Source organism: Juglans regia, chromosome 9 (genome assembly GCF_001411555.2).
Source record: "Juglans regia cultivar Chandler chromosome 9, Walnut 2.0, whole genome shotgun sequence".
In the NCBI taxonomy this organism is placed as follows: Eukaryota; Viridiplantae; Streptophyta; class Magnoliopsida; order Fagales; family Juglandaceae; genus Juglans; species Juglans regia.
In genome coordinates, this window is record NC_049909.1 from 13,684,822 (window position 1) to 13,707,047 (window position 22,226).

At 35.3% G+C, this 22,226-nt stretch overlaps 2 protein-coding genes across 3 annotated transcripts; one reads left to right on the forward strand and one right to left on the reverse strand.

The window, feature by feature from the left end:
* Positions 1-2,243: 2,243 nt before the first annotated feature.
* Positions 2,244-5,580, reverse strand: LOC108986587 (elongation factor 1-delta-like). 2 transcript variants are annotated; one of them, XM_018959243.2, is made up of 8 exons: positions 5,464-5,580; positions 4,394-4,503; positions 4,097-4,213; positions 3,847-3,940; positions 3,497-3,620; positions 3,267-3,380; positions 2,840-3,001; positions 2,244-2,445 (listed from the first exon to the last, which is right to left on the reverse strand). In XM_018959243.2, coding segments are annotated over exons 2-8 (699 nt in total). In that variant the 5' UTR covers positions 4,480-4,503; positions 5,464-5,580; the 3' UTR covers positions 2,244-2,443. The 2 variants fall into 2 exon arrangements, with proteins under 2 accessions (XP_018814788.1, XP_018814789.1); XM_018959244.2 differs by having other exon boundaries at positions 4,394-4,500; positions 5,464-5,576.
* Positions 5,581-16,007: 10,427 nt separating this feature from the next.
* LOC108986562 lies at positions 16,008-21,916 on the forward strand. The gene is made up of 8 exons (XM_018959211.2): positions 16,008-16,623; positions 17,646-17,813; positions 18,067-18,165; positions 18,321-18,425; positions 18,545-18,664; positions 20,136-20,273; positions 20,424-20,744; positions 21,508-21,916. The coding sequence occupies exons 1-8, from the start codon at positions 16,120-16,122 to the stop codon at positions 21,799-21,801; spliced, it is 1,749 nt and encodes a 582-aa protein (XP_018814756.1). The 5' UTR covers positions 16,008-16,119; the 3' UTR covers positions 21,802-21,916.
* Positions 21,917-22,226: the final 310 nt, after the last annotated feature.

Consider the following 22,226-nt stretch of genomic DNA (forward strand, 5'->3'; position numbering starts at 1 on the left):
CTCTTTGAAAACAAAGTGATTTTCTACGTGGTCTTTCTTATGTGCACAGTCGGAGCTTCGAGAATAATAAGGAGAAGATTCACATTCTGTTTTTGTTAGGTTGGCCGTGGGGGTTTGCACAACCCTACCATAGGAGTTAAACATAGAATTATGTTCTGATATAATGTTTCAGTTATGTTGTGCCAAAGAAATTTTGAATAAGAATATTTTTTTAACTTTCGCTCTAACATTTCTTATAACATGTTTTGATTCTGCATTCTGAAAATAAAAATATTTTGCTATGCATTCTAAACTCTATAAATGCTCATGTTTGCGTATTAGTATATGTTCTCTGCTTACTGAGTTGTTGATAACTCACTCTTTATCTTCACAATATTTTCAGACAATTTTGATGCATCAGCTAGAAGTCAAGAATAGGGAGTACTAACAAGTTTTGATGATCGTAGAAGATCAAGTGCCTTAGGGTACAATGACTTTTTAGAAAGTCTTTTTGGTAGTATTGATATTTTATGTTGCTTTGGTATTTTGAGTCATAGATATTTCCGAGTTTTTGTGGAAATTTTTATGTATGTTATTAAGATACTTCTTTTGTATCCTTGTGAAGGAACATGTTGTGTTGAACAAATAGGTTAATATTTTATGAAGACTAGGTTATTATAAATGTGTTATTAGAGATGATTTTAGGTGACATGAGCTAACTCTCCGACCCATCTAGGAACAGGGCGTTACAGGAATTCCTTTATTGTCATTCTAGTCTATGTTAATGATATTATCGTGGCTAGCAACTGTGAAGATTCAATTGATTCTCTTAAGGATTTCTTGAATCACAAGTTTAAAATCAAAGACTTTGCTTATTTGCAGTATTTCCTTGGCTTGGAGGTTGCTAGATCATCTTAAGGGATCCACCTATGTCAAAGGAAGTATGCTTTGGACATCTTAGCTGACTCTAGTACACTCGACAATAAGCCCATCAAACTAACTCTAGATCAAAACTTCAAAATCAATAAGGATTCTAGTGATCCCCTTCCAGATCCAAGTGTCTATCACATGCTGATTGGTCGTTTTATGTATCTTACTATCATCAGACCTGACATCTGCTATGCTATTCAACTTTGTGCCAATTTATGGATCAGCCTACCACCACTCATTTAGCTGCTGCTCACAAGGTTCTCAAGTATATCAAAGCAGCCCCTAAACAAGGCATTCTCTTGTCTTCTACATCTCAGTTGCAGCTCAAAGCCTATTACGATTCTGATTAGGCCTCTTGTCCTGATACCTATCGATCTGTTACCAGCTATTGCATCTTCTTTGGAAACTCCCTTGTTTCTTGGATTCCCAAGAAACAATCTGTGGTCTCTCGTTCCTTAACTGAAGCTGAATATAGATCCATGGCAGCAACTTATTCTAAGCTCACCCGGCTCTACTACTTGCTCACTGATTTGAGAATCTCACACCCCCAAGTTGCTCTCCTCTACTGTGACAACCAGGCAACCCTTCACATCACTGTCAATCCTATTTTCCACGAACGCACTAAACACATTGGATTGAATTGTCACCTGATCAAAGATAAGATTCAAGAAGGTAGCATCACCACAGCTCATGTTGCTTCACAATCTCAATTAGCAGACATTTTTACTAAGGTTTTACCCTCTTATCTCCTTTACTTACACTTATAGATAAGAATAGTAAATATCTATTCTCCATCTTGCGGAAGACTATTACATAATAAAGATGAAGCTAAAGTCATTCATCTTTTGATGTCAGTCACACAACAGCTACAAGTCGTCTAGTAGAACATCCACGAGCAAAACTGAAATGTGAGAAAGGATGACTTTTCTACTATTTTTGTTTTGCTTGTATTTTGAATTCATTATTCTTGGTACATATTTTGTTTTGTTGCTTAGCTGGCTGCTACTTGATATGGATTCAGGTAGTTGTTAAGGAGTCACAGAGTGTATTTGAGGCCTCTTTCCGTCCTTCTGTAATTTGATTCAGTGGAATATTCAACTTTTCCTCCATGCATCATGCTCTCTGAATGCCTGTATCTTTTTCCTTAATTTCTGGGTTTTCTTACAAATACAAATAATAATAAAAAAATTTGAAAAAAAAAGACTTGAGAACTTTTTGAGGCTCAGACAACTGGAAGTGGCCTGGAAAGTGAGACCCACTTTGCGTTTTAGGTTGTAGTTGAGATAGACGACGGGTTCGGCGGGTCTAGTTCAACATATATATGTGGCCACATATTCGGAAAGAAACATAGATATGGTCAAGTCATATTATTTCCATGCCAAAAGCACAAAGCAAAGTAACTGACCACAAGTCTAGCAAACAAAACTTGGGATATTAATTTGTTCTGCATCAAATATAAATAGATATAAATAAAGGTCTTCAATCTCTCCACCACTGCAACCTATCCAGCTGACACGCGAGGTAAACCCTCCAATTCTGCAACAACAATTAGACATGACAAAAATATATATTAACATCAAGAAAATTTGCAAATTATACCACCAAAATCCTACTTGATAAATGATAAGTTAAGTACAAAAATAAATAAATGTAGGGCAATCCCATCACTCAGGCTGCAGGAAACTTGAGCAGCTGAGTGGCCATGGCGGCCCATAAAATTATTAATGTGCGCCTATCACACTTTCGTGCGCCACGATTTTCTAATAGAAACCTCTCCCGTGGAATACCACGCCACCCCTTCCTCAAGAGGGAAGCGCTCGGCCTTAGGCGCTTTTAATTATGCCACAAGAATTCTGAGACCTGAATCAGCCAATCATACAATGATATAGATTGATCACTAGACAACAAAGAGATTTCAAACTACACTTACATATTTTGTTGAAGGCCACAATATCACAACTCTGGACAAACTCATTAATTGGTTCTTCCGTAAGCTGTTCCTCAATGAGACTATCAACAGATACCAAGTCATCCACAATGGTAAGCATTATCTGCAATTTCTTGATACCATACCCAACCGGGACCAGTTTAGCTGTGACAATCATTGAGTTGATGTCAGAATAGCGTATGTCAGATATCAGAGAACTCACAAACCAGATAAAAGGGAAAGAAATTGCCAAAAAATAACACAAAAAATGGTGTAACTAATAGAAATATCAACCGTCAGCTAAACTTTGATGACCAATCCAGCTGAAAGCAGTTTTCCATGAGAAATTGGAGCAAAGCAAAACCTTGGTTTGATTTCTTTCTAAAGCCCAAAACTAAAAACATGAAGAATCAGGACGAAGAGAACATACATGCTCCCCAAAACAGCCCTTCCATCTGAACACTTCTTACTGCTTCCTCAAGTTTTTTCATGTCAGTTTCATCATCCCATGGCTTCACATCCAAAAGGACCGAGGACTTGCCAGCTGATTATTTGGGCAAAAAATAAAATAGATTATTAATGCCAGCATGATATCAAGGAACACACTAAAATGTATTCCAAAAGCATGCTAGGTCACAAAAAATAAGCCACAAAACTGACACTCTTTCTTTTTGCCAGATGCCTTGATGGCAGCGGCACGTTCTTCTGCAGCCTTCTTCTCCTCTTCAGTCTCCTCGCCAAAAAGGTCTACATCATCATCATCATCTTCTTCTGCAGCTGAGGCCTGATAACATCATATTTGACCAACTCTTAGATTAAACTATTTTAAAGAAATATCTAAACCTGAAAATAAAAGGACACCCAAATTGACTTCAGGAAAGCATCCAGAAGCAAGGTAAATGGTGCAACCCAAATAGACCAAAAGTTGAGTGATAAGTGAAAAAGGCATATGAATACATAAACAGGGAGATGTGTAGATTAACACCAAAAATAATTTAGAAGGTACTTGCCTTAGTGTCAGCAACTGGAGGGGTTGCAATTGCCTCCTCTGTGATGGGAGCAGATCCCTTAACAGTGACACCACATCCTTCTCCAGAAACACCACTAGAAGTGACATGAACACATAATTAGACCAAAAGAAACCATGGAGAACACAAGGAAAAAACGTATAGACATATATCAAACAGCATCTCCAAGACAAGCTCACAAGATGAAGATTGATATCACAATGACAATAAAATTAATAGTTGGGGGACGTACGAGATCCTCAAGAGTGCATCAATGTGATTGAACCACCGAGACACGTTAACATATTCAGCTGATGGAGCCTTGAAAATAGCTCCATATACAGTAAGATCGTCCTTGGAAGCTTGATAGCTGAAAAGAGCGAGAAGCAATTTACATACCATAGAAAAAAACTTGAATCGAAATCACTATCATGAATGCTAGTGTCTTCTTGTGTTCTTCTCACATACTCCCAAAGCAAGTCTAGGAAGAATAGGAAAACAATGCTTACATGAAAAAAGGTGTATAGATGACAAATGACGCAAGACTTACCCTGTAATGTAACTACGAGTAAGGAGGTAATCGTCAAGTTTCTTCAGGCCAGAGGGTGAGTTGACATCATAGAATGTGACTGCCATTTTAGCTAAGTGTGCAGGTTGCTTCTACAAGCAAATAGGAAGAGCAAAAGACAGGGATAAGTGCTTCTTCGATGAACAACAACAAACAAATAAACTGGACCTCCTGCAAAATATCTCTGGTCTCCCATATCCAAACATAGTTCTAAGCAAAATTCAAGTTTTAAGCACTTTTCCCTTTTGCTAGTTTGGTGGATCTCTTGAATACTACCTGTATATTGGAGTTCACCCCCTCTTTTGTCTCATTTAAGTTTGCATTACTTGTAAAAAACAAGAAAATTAGAGAGAAGCATGTTTTCACAACGCAACAAAACTGATGAAAATGAAAGTTTTAAGAGCCAAATTAAGCAATGTAATTCTTTATGCGTCCCAACTTGGGCAGTTCGGCAAAAATAACGTAAGGTACGTATAAGACTCAGACAGAATATATATATTTTTTTTTTACTGGCTTCATTCTCCGTTACCCTCAGCCACGAAAAATTTACCTACCATTTAAAGCTTCTAATTTAGCCATTTTATTGAACAGATGAGAGAGCCTATGATTCAAAAATTTCCCCCTTTCAAAATCAACTTTTCCCCACTGAGACGTGGGGTTAGAAGTCAAAATATACTGCTAAACAACTCCATGAAGGCTGTATCAGTGAACAGTGTGAGAATAGTGCAGGCATAAATGCAAGTATAAGGATGTAACATTAACGGAACAAAAATCAAACTATGCCAAAGATCTTGACTTAATCTGAAAATGCAATAAAAGATATACAAAAAATACGCATGGTCACAAAAAAATAGACCAAAATAAACTGTTTCTACACCCATGACTTGTGAAAATAACTAATGCCTTTTTTTTCTTTTCTGGCGAGGACAATACGAGTGAGTAAATTGTAATACTCTCTAACAGAGGTGATGGAATAAGTAATCGAAGCAGATCTCTGCAACCCACCCATAAAAACTCATAGAAGATTAACAAAAAGAACAAAAAAAGCTTACCGCTGCGGCGATAGAGCTGAGAGGCTTGAGAGGCGCGGAGATGATAGAGACTAGTTGACCACTTGTTGAGCTGTTATCCGCGAGATTTTAAAGTGCCCTAGAAATATGAACTTCTCTACTTTCCGATCGGTACATGGCATTTTGGACTTTTCATTGGTGCACTTGGTGGGCTTGAGTTAAGATGGGTCTTCTTTTCTGATGGGCCACTTATAAATTTGGGGCCTAGTAAATTTATACCCAACATTTTAGATACAAAACTCATTTCCTCAATCCTCTTTTAATTTAAGGCATTAATCTCTTAAAATTTGATAACAAATATATTCACCAGTTATTGAGACATCTATATATTTTGAAAGACTTGTAGATAATAATATGAAAAGTACAGAATGAATAAAGAAGATTTGAAGAAAATAAAATAGTTGACCATAATTGAAGAATCGCCACCTCACCTCAACACCAAATCTTAATTTCGACCCTGGACACAAGAATCTTTTGCGGCCACCTTAGCACGGGACGGGGTGGCGAGATCCACCACCCCTTTTCTGCTTCTACCATTTTTGTTTTTAATTTCTTCAATGTCTAAATAATTTGGTGCATCTATTTAAAAAAAAAAAAGTGCAGAACTTTTTAGATGATAATTTGTGATTAGAGGTTACATGACCATATCATGACTGTAGGGACACTCTTTGGAGAAATCTAGCTGGCTCGGTTGCCATCTTGGTCAGCACTGTCCACTAATCATGTGTCGAAGACAATTGAATTGAAGAATGGTATTGTTGTGCTACGTGCGACAATTATTATGAACAATACGAAAAAGAAAAAACACAAATTTAACGCAGTTCAACAGTATGTCTACATCTACAGGAGTGGAAGCTGAATTTTTACTAACTGTCAAATTAGAGTTACATAATATGTATTTATACTAACCCTAGCCGTACAGAGGTATTAGAAAATTTCAATAATACCCCTCACTCCACTCCACTTCACTTTCGAGATCAGCCTGCTTTCTATAAATTATACGTGTTCCATTCAGTATGAGTGACATACTACTACAGGTATCCTTTCAATTTGAGAACTCCTTAAACAGGTTATAAGTTCTCCATTCTTTTAGGGATTAAAATTGTTATAGAGATAAAGAGGAGGAGCAAGTAGAGGATGTTCTACTTCCTAGTACACCACACATTGTAGTGTCCTTACTCAGCTACTTGCAATGTAATATTTATGAGAAATATTATTCATTATCCTCTTAACTATCATCATTTCATGATTCTTTAATATGGAAAAATGATTTTTTATTTTTATTCTTATTTTTCTACCGATCATTTGATGTTAATTATAGCCATCCAATCACATGGTTCATATCCAAGACCACATTCTACCAAATGATTAAGTAATAGCAATCCATTCAAATAGAGGGAAGATTACAGACTGAGAAAAGAGAATGAAAATTAAGAGAATCAGGGAAAAGCATCGAGTAGGTTTCCCTTGTATTAACATGCACACACTAAGTCCAAAGGGTGTGGTGTAGTGATCAGAAAGGACTCTGAGCCGATTTGAATAATTCAAATGTCCTGGGTCTGTGCATCCCAGAATTAGTTGGAATTTTGTTCTTGGATACTCAGTGTCAAAGAAAAAAAGGCGCTTGCTCTAATCATGCTCTTTAGAGTTTTTTTTCTTATCCCGGGTTCTTGTTGCCCGTGTTGGTTGTTCTTGTTGCCCGTGTTGGTTGCTAAACAAGAGGGAAACCAGCCCTGCATGATGTGGAGATGATGTCTTGATATATGCATATACTTGTGGAACATGTCATTAGTTAATCAACATGGTTCAGTTGGGGTCTGGTGGGGAATATGCAGGTATGAACATTTTTTAAAAGAGAAAAATATGGAAGAGAGATTTGATAGGGATGCTGAAATCACTTGGAACTTTTGAAAAAATAATGAAGGGAAATCTTTATGTGGTTTAACATGTTCCGAAATTGGCATGGATGGATGGATGCTTCATTCTATCATATCTGGACACAAAGGAGTGCTCAGATACATAAGCAAGAATAAAGGACTGGGGAGAGTACATACAGATCTACTAAGGGAATAGATGTTAGATTTTGGCTTGCTTCATGCAAAAAAATCATGTTTATCCTGTTATTACTCTCTCTATATATACACACTCATTTATGATTCTTGAGTTAATAAAGCTTGAAATTAAAATGTGACTTTGTAGTTGCTGATGGTTGATAATAGTTCTTTATTTAATACAGAAAAGTAGAAGTTCACTGGAATATTTAAATTCATACAAGGGAGGGTTGAAAGGTATAATGAAGAATAGGTAAGAAAGAAAGTGAGGAGGAAGGAGCTTTGGGAACTAATTAAGCATATGCATATCTATATTTCCGTTAACATGATAGTGCATATGAAGTACTGCAAGGGCATCTTCTGCCTATGTTTGTGTGTCTATGCATATGAGGGAGCACAGGCGATGCAAGCAAGCAAGAGAATGGCAGAGGAGGCGCCATCCTCTTCCAGATTGGAGCTGCTTCTCTTGAACTTGCTGGCTTTTCCTTTGTTGCACTGCATTTGCTTCTGCAACTGCTGCTGGTGAGATGGTTGCTGCTGCTTCCCCTTCATGGATTCTTCTACTTTGGACACCATTCTTTTTATTTCTCTCAAACCCAATTACTATCTATAGATGATGATTCTATGTGGATATGAGAGAGAGAGAGAGAGAAGACAGATTGTGCATGGGGAACAGCCATATGTGCCAATTTTAAAGCCTCCAGTATTACCCAAATGCTCTTGGATACTTAACTCCTCTCACATTTATCAGCATTACATTACTAATTAATTACCAGTATGGTAATTGGGATGTCCCACTTTACTGCCTCATCAAGTAAATTTCATTTATTAATATTAAATATATTTATAGTATGTAAAGAACTTTTGGGTACCACTGGAGCAAAAAATAAGCTAGAAACTTAAAAAGATAAAAAAAAAAAAATATATATATATATATATATATATAATAAAGGTAGAGCTAAATATATATCTTATTATGAGTGTATGTGTCTATGCAATGTACTCAGATATACATGTGGGATCCATGGATATGAAGTATGAACCCTGCACTTATTTGAGAGATCATCTTTCACACATCCATAAACAGGATACTTTCTGCAAAAAAAAAAAAAAAGCAAGAGTAGAAAAAAGAATTAGAAAGTAAATATTAATATATGAGTTAATAAATTAGATGGAAAGGAAAAGGTGAAGGTTTGTACTAGGGATGATCAATTATCAATTGTATGAGGGTGAAGCACATGGCAACTTCTCTATTTGTTGAGACCCAAACATTGTTTGTTACAATCTTGATGCACTAAAATTTTCTTATTTTATGACAATACATAATAACAAGTGATTAGAAATCAATTTGTTTTTGGAAAATGATAGGGATCCCACTGGAGCTCCTGCTCCATATTTTTTTCTTTTTAGTTTTTTTTTACTTAGTGATTAAGAAAGTGTTGTTTAATAATATTGTGAATTTTTTCTTTTTTTAAAAATATTTAAAAGTGTTAAAAAATTATGTGAAAAAAAAACTTAAGTTTTTTGTTTTTTTTTTTCACATCATTTGCTTAACACTTTTAAATATTTTTAAAAAAAGAAGAAAATTCACAATATTATTAAACAACATTTTCTTAATCACTAAGTACAAAAAACCAAAAAAAAAAAAAAAATTGGAGCGGGAGCTCCAGCGGGATCCCTATCATTTGTCGAAAAAACCAAAAAACTGCAACATCTAAGTGAGTATCATTACAATTTGACATTAAGATTCATATAATTGTGATCATCATCATCACAACATATATAAAACACTATACTACAAGGTTCTGTTTGTCAACAGAGTGCATTGGATTCTCTTTAGTTGCCCCATCATTGATAAGTTAGCTAGTCTCTTCTTAGCTGGTTCTAAATTGGTTAATAATTAGAATGCTGTTTAGAAACTAGTCTCTCAACATGCACATAGATATATAATCGGCAAAGACAATGATTTGATGATTGGATTTCTGTAAAAAAGTCATAATATCCATGATAAGTAAATAACGAATAAATAAAAGAAAAAAAAATAGAAATTGTAAAGTGCTGCTAAATTGCAAATCTATGCCCTAATAAAGTTTGCATTGGGTAGGGTAGTCATTGTCGTTAGTGTGAGATGTAGAGCCCTTCATGTGCAGAGGCATGTGAGCATGTGTCCATGTTCTCGTACTCTTCTGAAATATATGAGAGCTCCACAGGGCCCAAGTTGTTTTTCATTCTCCAATTATCTATAGCAGATTGTTTTGTTCCCCTTCTTCTGTTTCCATGTTTTCCTTAATATTTCAACTAATCACATTAGGTATTAGAGGATTCACGTCCGGTTCCTTCAAAATTTCTTATAATTTAACTAAAAATCACAATTTTTAAAAAAAAAAATTCTTAAATTTTACTCATTTTTTAAAAACTTCCTCTGTCTCATTCTCTCTCATTTTTCTCTATTCTATTAAAATAATATTTCTTTATTACTTTTTTCTCACTTCTATTTACAAACTTAACTACTCAATATTTTTTTCTTATGTTTTGAACTATTACTCTAGTGAATATTTTAAACAAAAATTTCAATAATTTTTTTTGTGGGTATGATAATATTTTTAAATTTTTTTTTTAAATTTTTGTAATTATTTAAATTATTATTTAAAACTATAACAAATATGAGTATGGCAGAAAGTGTAAATGATTGAAAGAAAAATTTATTTTATTTATTAGAATAAAATATTGATAATAAATAATTTAGGGAATGAATAGTAATTTTCTATATTTGGGAAACTATTGTTTATCCCCTAAACTTTTTACGTAAAATATGGATTCGAATATAGGGGATTTAAACCAAATCCCTAAAATTTTCCTCAAATTATAGGAAAAATTTTTCTTTAGAGAACCGGATGGAAATGCTCTTAGATATGCTCTAATATCCAATTTTACTTCTCAATGGACTTGAAAACATTTCATTCATTTCGAAGTTCACAAAACTTTGAAATTTAAAGTGGGTGGGTGCATGGAACTTCCATGTATTCAACAATTTTAAGTAGGTTGAGTAGATCTTGACATTTCATCTTCAGATTTCCTAACAAGAAATTAATTTCACAGACCAGCACTTGGAGTAAGCTGGAAGTTATGTTGATGAGCATATGCACCATTCATATGCATGGAGCACATATGTACTAGAAAAGTAAGAGGAGAGGGTTGGAAAGGGAGAAGAGGCCAAGAGGGAGAGGGGTCCAATATATTGGAGATAATAAGCTAAGAGGCAATGGGGACCAGGCATGGAATGATGTTTTCTGTGAATATGTATCATCCATCAACATCAAGGTGCCAAAGCTTCATAAAGCTCATGACTGGTCTTTGTTGTTACTGAATACAAGCAATAGGAGTATAGAAGGCATGAACCCAGAATTCGAAGCAGGGCCATGGCTTTAGAAAATGGGATGTTGGCCATTCCCAGAACAAGTCTTTTTTGGGTGGTTTGACCTCTCTACAGATTTCTTGTACAGCTTTATTGATCCTGTTAATGAACTTAAGTCCATTAGATTCCATTATTATTGAGATATTTTCTTTATTAGCTGTTTGATTTTTCTCTATTGAGAAATACTTTTTTCATCTTGAACTTCACCATTTTCAGTCACATCAGTCGATCTGTCATATTTTAAACGACTTTTCATTTAGGTGGTTAATCTATGAAATCACTTAAAACTTGTCGCATCAACCAGTGTGTAATTGAGGATGATAAAGTTAAGATGAAAAGCAGCATTTTCTATCCCTATTATAGGGTCCCAAATACTCATGAGCCTTGCAAATTGGATACATAGAAGTAGAACTGTTCCATGCATTGACATGGTTTGGTTGGCCTCCTGGCTCTATGATTGATACATACTTCACATTTTAAAGCCTCTCAACCTGACTAAGTTAATGGTCTTGCTTTGTTTTCCTTATGTTGCACATCTAGAGAAGACGTCCCATAAACATGATAAATAGTCTCATGCCAATAAGCCATTCTAAATAGAATTGTCTGTGCATGCATTTATCTTAAAATGAGACATTTTTTGGTTATGGCAGCCCTTGATATGGTCATGAGTTGCAAGTAGGGTTGCAACCCGACCTGAAACAACCAGGTTTGCACCCAGCCCGACCCTACCTAATTATTCTTATCCAAGACTCCAAATCGACCTGAACGAACAAAGTATCGGGTCGGGTCGAACCCATATGACAGACATTCACTACATACACACAAAAATAAATAAATAAATAATAATAATAAAAAACTGCGTTCTTCACTTCCGCATCGATGTACAAAATATTTATATCATCTGTATTATCTTATAACAATATCAAATTATCAATCTCATATCAACAAAAAAAAAATGAAAAGTGTAGTTTGCAGCATTTTAGCGTCTTCTTCTTACTTTACTGATAGAGAAAAATAAAAGAGAAACCGAAAGGAAATTTATTGGGAAACAAGTAGAGAGAGAGAGAGGAAAAATCATTTCAGCACTTTCTGTAAACAAGAAATATTTTGTAAAAAGATCAGACAAAGGTCAATCATGAAATCTATGATCTTCACTTCCTTCGACGCCGTGTGTGCAAAGTTGTTGGGCCAAAAGGTGAGGGCTTCCTTCCCTTCCATCGCCAAGGGCCGCAACAATATCATCGCTGCCAACACCGACGTGAACAAGAAACAACAAGGAGACTCACAGTCACAGCCACAGCCACCAATGGCGACGTATGTTAAGAAGGAGAAGCAGCCACAGCAGCGAAGATCACCACGGTTCGCATAGGACTTGGATGGGCTAAACTGCTTCGAGACTCTCATCTCTTATTAGGTGAACTGCAGTTCTCAAGAAAGCCTTTCGAAAAGAGAGGGGTTTTGTCCGTATCTTCTTTTTGCTGCATATATATATATATATAGAGAGAGAGAGAGAGGGACTACGGTTTGTGCTGGATAGAAAGAAGAGAGGGGGGCTACGATTTGATCAGTTTCGTCCGCTTTCATCCAACCTGCATCTAATTTTAATCCGATTTTATGTGGGCTGATTGGATCGATTTTGTCGGGTGGGTCGGGCTTATTGTGTTTTTGCACAGGCCTAATTGCAAGGTAGCAATCCCAACTTTCTTCAATGATCCAATTTGGTATCATAGATTGACTCATTCTGTAAATTCGTTCAATTTTGGTAGATTGCAGCCTTGAATCAAACAATTCATGCGCAAAAATCAATTTGGAAAACCCTTTGCACATTTGCACAAGAGGAATATTATTTTTATCGTAATTTTGTCATTTTTAATCATATTAATTGATATGTTATATTTTAAGTGATTGATTTATCAAGATATTTAAAATATGTCACATCAGCCGATCTTATTGAAGATAAAAAAAAATCTAATGGACCAGCCAATAACTATTATTTTTTAAATCATATATGATACACTTGTCAATATCAAAATAATAATAATAGTTAATAAGTCAGTTGATCTTCTATTCCATTGATTAATTTAATAATGGTGTTTTAGGATGGGAGTATCAAATGTATCTCTTGAGAGTGAACATATGTGTCATGCATCCAACTAATGGAATTTCGGTTTTCTAGAATATTTGGCCGAATTTTGGGGCCTAGAATGAATGATAGATAAACATATAAAATAAGTCTTACATCATTAATACTTGTCTAATTTTCAAACAGTATTTAATGTTCAATAAATATTACGAGATTCATTTTATGTGTCTATCTCTCTTCCACTCCAATTCTTAATGTCCGATCTAGAACATATATTTATCCCCCTAATATAGATTTCTCAAATCTTTATTTGGTGTCTCAATTTCTTCTTAGTGTTAGTAGGCATTTGTTAATTTATTTATTTTTTTGTTAGAACCTTGCTGGGTGGCAACCTATACATCAACCATAAAATGTAATAAAGATGCAGACTCATGTGGACAAAACCTGCACGAGAGCTTGAGGATTATGTTTATCCAAATTATCGGGCCCAATATACTGTTAGGCCCAATGGAACCTTATAGACCGCAATGAGGTAGAGAAAAGCCACCTATCAGCCAGTCCCTAGCAGTGACGTGGCAATCTAACTTCCTCGAAGTCATGTTTGGTCAAGATGAATTTTCAAACTTTTTTAAAAGATTTTTTTTAACTTCAAATCAAACATTTTTTTTTTAATTTTAGAAAACTTTAGTATTTCAACCTTTTACCATTTTATCCAATATTTTAGTAATTCAGTTAGCGAAAAGTCAAAAACATAAAAATCAAAATGAATAAATGGATTAATCAACTTTTATTTTGGACTTTTTAAGATCTGTTTAGATATTAAAGTCAGTTGAGTTAAGTTAAGTTGAAATAATAAAATATTAATAAAATATTATTTTTTAATATTATTATTATTTTAAAATTTATAAAAATTAGATTATTTATTATATTTTATGTTAAAATTTAAAAAAATTATAATTATAAGTTGAAACGCGCATGTAATTTCAGATGTTTTGTTTTTTTTATAGGATATAGTTTCGGTTTTGATCATGTATATCATCCTATTAACATATTGTCAATTAAATGGTGTTGACGTGATATGCCACGTGTCGTGAAAAATTATGGGATGGCTGGAGTTGTCAAGCCAGGGAACTCATTGATAGATAGCTGTTGACAATTCGTTGCGTTGATGATATTGCATACGCGGCAGTATCTAGAGTGTTTTTGTTTTTAAATCTGCTGGTTTAGAGATAAGATAAATTAAGATTAAAATTAAAAATTAAATAAAATATTATTATAATATATTTTTTAAAATTATTTTTATTTGAAAATTTAAAAAAATTAAATTTTTTATTTTATTTTATATAAAAATTTAAAAATAAAAAAAATTTCTAAAAACAAACGAATTGTATAATAGTAGATATTTATATGTATGATTTCAGCAATGACTACAGAAGTTTTATACCGACACCCGCTACTGAATTATGTGGCCAAAGCCACCTGGCAGCCTAAAGTTAAAAAAAAGTATGAACAATGTAAAAATATATTCATTGGAAGTTGTCATATTTTGATGTATGTTTTTTAATAGCGATAGTTTACAAATAAAGCTTCCAAAAGAGAATAAAACTAAATATTTGAATAAGAAATCTAAATGATTTTAAATATATATATATATATTCTTACCACTCTTTTATAATTTATCAATGCAAGAATGCTCTTTTATTAAAAATTAATATCAAATTTTACAAAACTACCATTTAAAAGAGTTCATGGGAATTGTAAGCGAGTCATTTGCTCACAGTATTTTTTTTCTATGAGTAACGTTATTTTAAAATCTCTATACAACATATTATTTATGTGGCATAATTCGATTTAAAATATAAATTTTAAAATTTGACATCTTCACTACTCTATACCAATGTTTTAGTAACCGCAAACTTGTCATCAATTGCGACAATAATACTTTAAGAAATAACAATGTTTTAATTAGGATTATTGATTGGGTCTATAAAGTCTAATAGAAGTTTATTTGATTGCCTACTCCGGAGGGGATATTCCCCTCCCAACCCATTGGATTGGGCTTGGGCAAGATACTGAAGCCCATCTCGACCTGGATTGCGCCTCTCTTATAGCTCATGAATCACTAATGGAACCTAGTCCATAGATTGTATTAGAAGAAAGGAGATACACCATGCAATAAATAAGTCGAGGGGAGACAGACGGGATGCGCCGACTCTGACACTCTCATATGACACCTACCATTAAAATATCTCCACATACAAGTAAATGAAAAATATAGAGAACATGGACAACCTTCCATTCTCTGACGGTGGTGGGGACGAGAAGTGATTGCACCAATCACCTACCGTTGAAACGCCATCTGCAAAGCTACACCACATTAATGGTGTCACCTTAGACGTCACACTGTATTAAAAGACCATGACTCTGGCAACTGTGGTTGTGATGCCGACCCCTAACATAGTGTACGAGATGTTTTTCCGATAGTTAATATAAAAGCCGAACTTCATGTACGAATAGCTCCCTCTAAACTTTCCAATTCTCCTATAATTCTTCAAGAAGAAGTATTGACTTTAGCGTCTAAACCACCACTGAACCCACTTCTATCTTTATGCTTGCAAGTAGAAAGATCCCAACTCAAATTATTGGAGCTTAACCAGATGTACGAAAAACTTCACTCCATTCTTGAACGTTGAAAGGGTCGTTCGTTTTCCCTTTCCACCGTCAAATGGCAACATTTTATACAATAGAGGCGGATAAACAAAACAAAACGCCCCGTTTTTAATTAAGAACGGCAAAACACCGTGGCAATCAATTAAATAATTACAGCCAACGGCAACAAGATTCTCAGTTAATTACCACCCTAAATGCACTTAATGGTCAAATGGCAAATTAGTAATATCCTTTGAAAACTCAGACCTAATTGAGTCGATCCCCTCTTCCCTCTCTATTCTACCCTCAAACAGCTCCGTTATTCAAATTTTCCACAAGATATCGATCTCTCCGCCAATCTTCCTCTGCAGAACATTAGTTCAATCTCTCTCTCTCTCTCTCTCCCCGCTGGAAGAATCAAAGTTAAGGACTGTGTTCAAATGGCGACGTCAGCTTTCAAGTCCACGACGAAGAGAACTCCGATAGGAGCCTCTTCATCATCCACCGACGACTCAGTATCCTCCGATCGGAGCTCATCTCACCGCCGCTCTCGAAGCCTGAGCAGATTCTCACGCCGGCTTCCGGAGACGGCAGCCGATGATTTCGAATACCACGTTCCGGCTCCTAGAGGAAAGTTCGTGAACACGGTGAGGGGCTCGGGGTTCCCTGAGATCAGCCTCGACGACCTCGCCATCGAGTTCTTCGGCTCCGGCGATCGAGGCCGCTCGGGTTCGAGGAACTCCGAGGCAGTCCCTCTGAGTGATTCCGGCACGTCGTCGTCGCAGAGGCGAGGGAGGTCGGTGTCAAGGCAGAGCTCGAAAACGGGTGGAGATGGGAGGGGCAGTTTGTGTAATAGCTCCAGTGGGGGAAGGGTAGTTCCGGAAAGTAATTCGAGGAGGCGACGGTCTGTTTCGGTTGTTCGCTGTCAGATTAGCGATTCCGAGGTGAGATATCTCTTTGCATTTTATTTTGATCCTTTTTTAAGTTTTATATTTGAACTCGAACGATTTGATTTTAACGGACATTATTTTCTGTAACGAAGATCTTAGCTTCATTGCGCACTTATTTGGAATTCGAATAAGCTAACTTAATTTTCATTTTCATATTCATTCAGCAATATAACGTATATACTAGGCTTTGTTTGAAAATTGAAATAGGATTTGGACTTTACACTGGATAGAGTGTAGTCTTGAAGATGTTGTCTTCAATAAAACGCTCATATCGAATTGAATTATTTGGTTTGATTTTCAATTCTTATACTGATTTATGTAATGTATGCATTCGGCTTCGAGTGAGATAGGATACGGACTTTAAAATAATGAAGTATAATTTTTATCTCACAAAGAACTGCGGTAAATGTAATGGTGTGTCTTTGATATATACATATATATATATGTGTGTGTGTGTGTGTGTGTGTGTGTAGTGTTGAAATATCTTAGTAGCAGTACTGTGATTATCATTCTTATGATATCCTATAGGTTTCTCATTTGGGATATTATGAAGCGATAACTTTGACCTCCTCTCTTGATATAATTACGAATTCCAGTATTTTTGTCGAATGAATATACTTATAGCTAAGGCTACCTTGGATAATATGATTACCACAATGTTTTTTGGTTGTATAAAATGATATTCTTCAGTAACTCATGAGACTTTACGGTTGAATTCTAGCATTGAAAGGACTGGAGGAGATTGAATTTGAATGCTTTTCTATGAAAAATGTTAAAGATTTTATATATCCTGTTTACACATGCTTTTTCCTAGTAAATTATGTAAGAACTTTTTTAGCGTATCCAATGTTGAGTTTTATAGATGAATACCATCAGGGAGCATGCTTTATTATTAATGGAGATTAATTTTACCATATTGTTTTCCTAAACAAGAATATGTAATTTTTCTTTGCTACATTGAAGTTGGAGAAAATATTTATCTTGCTTATGGTTATATATATTTTCCCAAACAACAGAGTGATCTAGATCATTCTCAGAATTCTAGAAATCGTGCTAAGCTGAAGAGTTTTGGTAATGCAAACAACAAAATGCCATTACCCAATAGGCCGGCAGTTTCAAATCAAAGACAAGTATTGAGAAGGTCTTTTAGCCAAAAAGATTTGCAGTCCCACGATGGCTATTCTGTAAGTATTTTCCTTCTCTTATGGCTTATTCCTTATCACTTTTGTTCATCTTTGTTGAAATCTATGAAGCATTGAGTTTGGGATTTTGTAATAGGGAAGCTCACAGACAGAGACAGGCTATTGCTTGGGTTGAGACCACACATACCTTAATTGCCTTAATTTTAAAGTTCTCTTTAATTCTGTTAAACATTTTTTCATCGAACTTTTATTCATAACTGACCTGAATATAAAACAACGTCTCTTTAACTTTCAGAGTCAGTCTTCTGTCCTTACTGATGATGAAGGAAAGGATGCTCATTCCAATAGAAGTGGTATTGAGAAGACCACGCGGACATTTTCTGCCCAAAATAAGGTTTATTTTTTATTTTTTATTTTTATTATGTTAGGTGTAAAATGATGGTTATGCAATAACCACTGCCTGAGTTTTATGTTTTAACCAGACCAAAAAGAACAAAGTTATATATTTTCATGTCAATCATTTAATGTGTCAACTTTTTCATTCATCAGGTAGAGCGCCTTGCTTCGGATGATGACGTTAATGGTGAATTTTATGCAGCAATGCGCGAAGAACTTATAAATGCTGTGGAGGGGATCAGAATGGAACTTGAGCAAGTCTGTAATTAATAAATGCTGTGGAGGAGATTGATGTTCTTTATCCTACATGTGCAAAATTTGGTTCATTCTTTGATCTGTTTGCTGAAACTAATTAGTGCTCCTTGCAACTTACTCAGGCAGCAGTTAAGACGAAAGAATCTTTTTCAGGAAGTGATGATTGCTTGCAACCAAATAATTCCAATGTTCTTCAGGCTGTTTCTTCAATCAGAAAGAACTACTCAACAGTATTGGAGCAGGTAAATTCAAATTATTTGTCCTGGTAATTTCACCCTATGATATCCTTGAATATGCAAGATGCACACAGCCGGAGCTCTACTATTCATAGTGATTGTTGTTTGGGAGTACTTGAGTGGTTTATCTTAGTAAATTACTCCTTATTGATTTCTTGACATAGATTTGGTTTTGTTGAATGTTTTAATTTGTACAACTGTCTAAACTTGTGTTGCAGTATTGAAATTCTATATTTGTGCAAACAGTACAAGATCCGGTAGGTCCGTTTATCATTACAACTATTCTAAAGTATTCATAGATTTTCCTTCCCAAACATCAATCAAACACAAAACACTTTTCAAGTTCAAATATTCAACTTTTTCATCTAATCATTATAACTTTTCCAAACTCCCTAACAAAACACTAAAAAATACTACTTTTTCCAATTTTAAAACAAAAATAATTTTTAAATAATTTTTTTAACTTTATAATATTTTTATTGGACTTTTTCTCTATCATTTTTCAAAACTCAATAAAACATCTTAGCTCAAACCATTTCACTACTATTCACAGATATACGGATATTCTAAGTATCCAAATGGACCATAACTGTGTCTTTAAATTGCTGCATTCAGAATTCAGTTCAGATTTGTGCTGGGATGGTTGACAAATGTGTATTGAGTTTAAATTATTTTTTATGTTTGTTCATACCAAGACTTTTAGAGGAGTTACTAGTTTGGATTTTACTTGAAAGACTATTTGGAATGTGACAGCATCTTCATAGGTAGTTTTTGTTATTTGGATACCCACAATGGGGGGAATTCTTGCAGTTTATAATTTTCTAATATAGAAGACAATTAACGTGGACTGGTGTTTTGCACACAAGAGAAAGGATAAGAACATCGATCATTCATTGCTTTGTTGCTCAGTTACCATGGAGTCGTGGTCGTTTTGTTTTTGTGGCATTTGGTATGAAATAGGTTATGCCTAGATCAGTGGTTGCTTCAGTGTTGGCGAAGGATACCTAGTTTGTACAGGAACAAATTTGGAATGTGTTTCTGTCTTGTGGACTATGTGTAGGGAGGTAAATAGGCAGGCTTTTGAGGGGCAGGAGCTTTCTGCTGATAGAATTAAGTCTGGATTTGCGTTTTCCTTTTTGGATGTTGGTAGATGGATATAGTGACTATACTTGATTTTTTTGGATTTGCCGTTTAGCTTATTGTTACCTAGGGAATACTTTCATGTATAGAATCTATATATTCCCCCTTATTGTTCGAGTAAATTGTACTCATCAAACAGTATATTGATCATCTGTGGGCATAATCAAGAAGGTAGTACATCTTTCTATCAACTTTCTAAATGCTAAACAGATGCAATTTTCAAATAGGCCCACTGCATTATGAGTTGCCTTCCATGTGAAAAGAGCCCCTTTTAAGTGCATTTTAACTAGCATAAAATGCTGAATTGATGGATCTAATAATTAACTTGAATTCACAGTCAGAGAGGCGTAAAAAGGATTTGTTGGCCAAAATGGTGTTGGAGGAGCATCGTGATCGGGAACTGTCTAAGATTGTGAACAAATTGCTTCCTGATCCAAAGAAAACTGCTGTGGAAAAACCTTCACAAGCCAGAAAGGTACCCTCTTTTCCTGCACTCTTGCAGGTTGTTGGGTTTACCCTTATTTACAGTAAAAGCTCTCTAATAGTTTGATTATTTCCAAATAACTCTCCCCCTTTGCAGAGGCTAAAAGCGAGTTGACTTTTTAGTTTATATGTTTTTTGCCAGAGGAGTAATGACAGAAGTAGGATGTCAAAGTGTTTGACTGAGGAGGCAGAGAAGTATATTGAGGACTTCATTTCCAACGTTGAGGATACTGACATTTCATCTCTTGATGGAGAAAGGAGCGATACAAGCTCATCTTTAGGAGGAATTGTAAAGCCGGAAACTCTTCAAAGTCCAGCCACTTCTAATCCTCTTCCCGTTGAAATGGATGGGGTCGTTCTGCCTTGGTTGTCCTGGGAAGCTAGTAATGATGCTACTCCTCAATCATGCAAGAGTAAGGCAGAGCCTCCTGTGACTCCAATCAGCTTATGGGATGCAACTCAGGTACTCATTCTTTTCCCCGTTGTGATTCTTTTGGGATGGTGTGGGGTGGAGGTGATTAGGTAAAGGCCTGCTCAGAGATTTGAATATGCTTTCAATTGGCTTTCATTTTGCATAAATATGCCTCCCTCTTAACATACAGTTCTTGCTTCATGGGCTGTCAAAGCATACCTACTATTAGTTTCTAAACCTAGGCTTAAAGAAAAGAGTAGTGATATACACACAACATTCTTCACAACACTTTTCATAACACATGATATAAAATGAGGATATTTTTTTTTTTTTATAACCGTGGGTGTTCGGGCTAGCTTGCACGCACCTCGACTAATTCCATGGGACTCTGAAGTTAACGACCAGGTAAACTTCTAGTGGCCGTAAGAAGACTCGAACTGGTGACTATTGGAGAGCAAATCTAAGGTCGGACCAACTGAGCTACCCCTCAGGGTTATAAAATGAGGATATTTTTGTAAAGTGGTGTTACTTTTATTTGATATTTTACAATAATACCCCTCATTTTAAAACGTGATTATAAAATATGTCGTGAAAAATATTGTGTTTATAATTTTTATAAAGAAAAATCTATTTACAAGCTCGCTTATTGGTACAGAAACACGTCACTATTGTAAATGAACGCTGCACCAGCTGGCATAAAAAATGTGTTGTTTTTTTAATAACTGTAGCCGGTCCTACTTACTGTAATTTTTCCCTGTGATTCATTGTTCCCTTTTTTTGACTCGACTCATTTTTCCTTGAACCACATTAATAGGAAGTGTCCAGTGCACAAAATCAAAGTAATCGTTCCGCGAGCAGTCGTGGGAGCTGGAGCCCTATTTGTGGCATGTCAATGTACCTAGGAGAAGACGCATGGACTAAGTCTGGAGAACCTGGTAGTTATGGCAGCCAATCTTGTTCCAATGAATCGAGAGGATTATGCTTTGACATGGATGATTATCTCAAGGTCCAAAGCAACGAAGATTTTCTCTTCGAAAGATTGAACCAAACTCAGAGAATCAATTCAGGTAGTCTTCTGCTTTGTAATCGCACGTTTTCCTGGATATAATAATGCCTTTCTTTCTAGTTTTCTTTCCCCCCACATTCTACTATGTACAGATACTTTTTTTTATTTATTACTATTATTATTATTATTAGTATTTCTGGGAAGAAGCTTTAGACATTCATCATGGTGCATTAAATACGCATTTTCTCTCGTTGAACACGATTACTCTCTTGTCTTCCAGTAACTAAAACAACCCCTACCCATTTTCTTGCCTAGAAGAAAAGCATTTTCGTTTAGCTGTGAATAAAAAAGCATCCGATTTTGGAGCTTTATTACATTTATTTTGCCACTATTTCCAGCCTGTGATTATGGTAGCATATGATTTCCAAGCTACCTTGGTACTGCGTTTTGATTTTTCCATCTATTTTAGCAAAAGAGTTAAGCGGGGAGATCCAGATGGGCATAGGCTACAATAGTTGTATCTGGTC

Coding starts and splice junctions, on each gene's coding strand:
- LOC108986587 (XM_018959243.2), bottom strand. CDS start 4,479: ATGGCAGTCACATTCTATGATGTCAACTCACCCTCTGGCCTGAAGAAA. Junction 3,621..3,846: donor CTCCAGTTGCTGACACTAAG/GCAAGTACCTTC, acceptor TGATGTTATCAG/GCCTCAGCTGCAGAAGAAGA. Junction 3,381..3,496: donor ATCTGGCAAAAAGAAAGAGT/GTCAGTTTTGTG, acceptor CCAAATAATCAG/CTGGCAAGTCCTCGGTCCTT.
- LOC108986562 (XM_018959211.2), top strand. CDS start 16,120: ATGGCGACGTCAGCTTTCAAGTCCACGACGAAGAGAACTCCGATAGGA. Junction 18,665..20,135: donor ACTCAACAGTATTGGAGCAG/GTAAATTCAAAT, acceptor TTGAATTCACAG/TCAGAGAGGCGTAAAAAGGA. Junction 20,274..20,423: donor AACCTTCACAAGCCAGAAAG/GTACCCTCTTTT, acceptor GTTTTTTGCCAG/AGGAGTAATGACAGAAGTAG.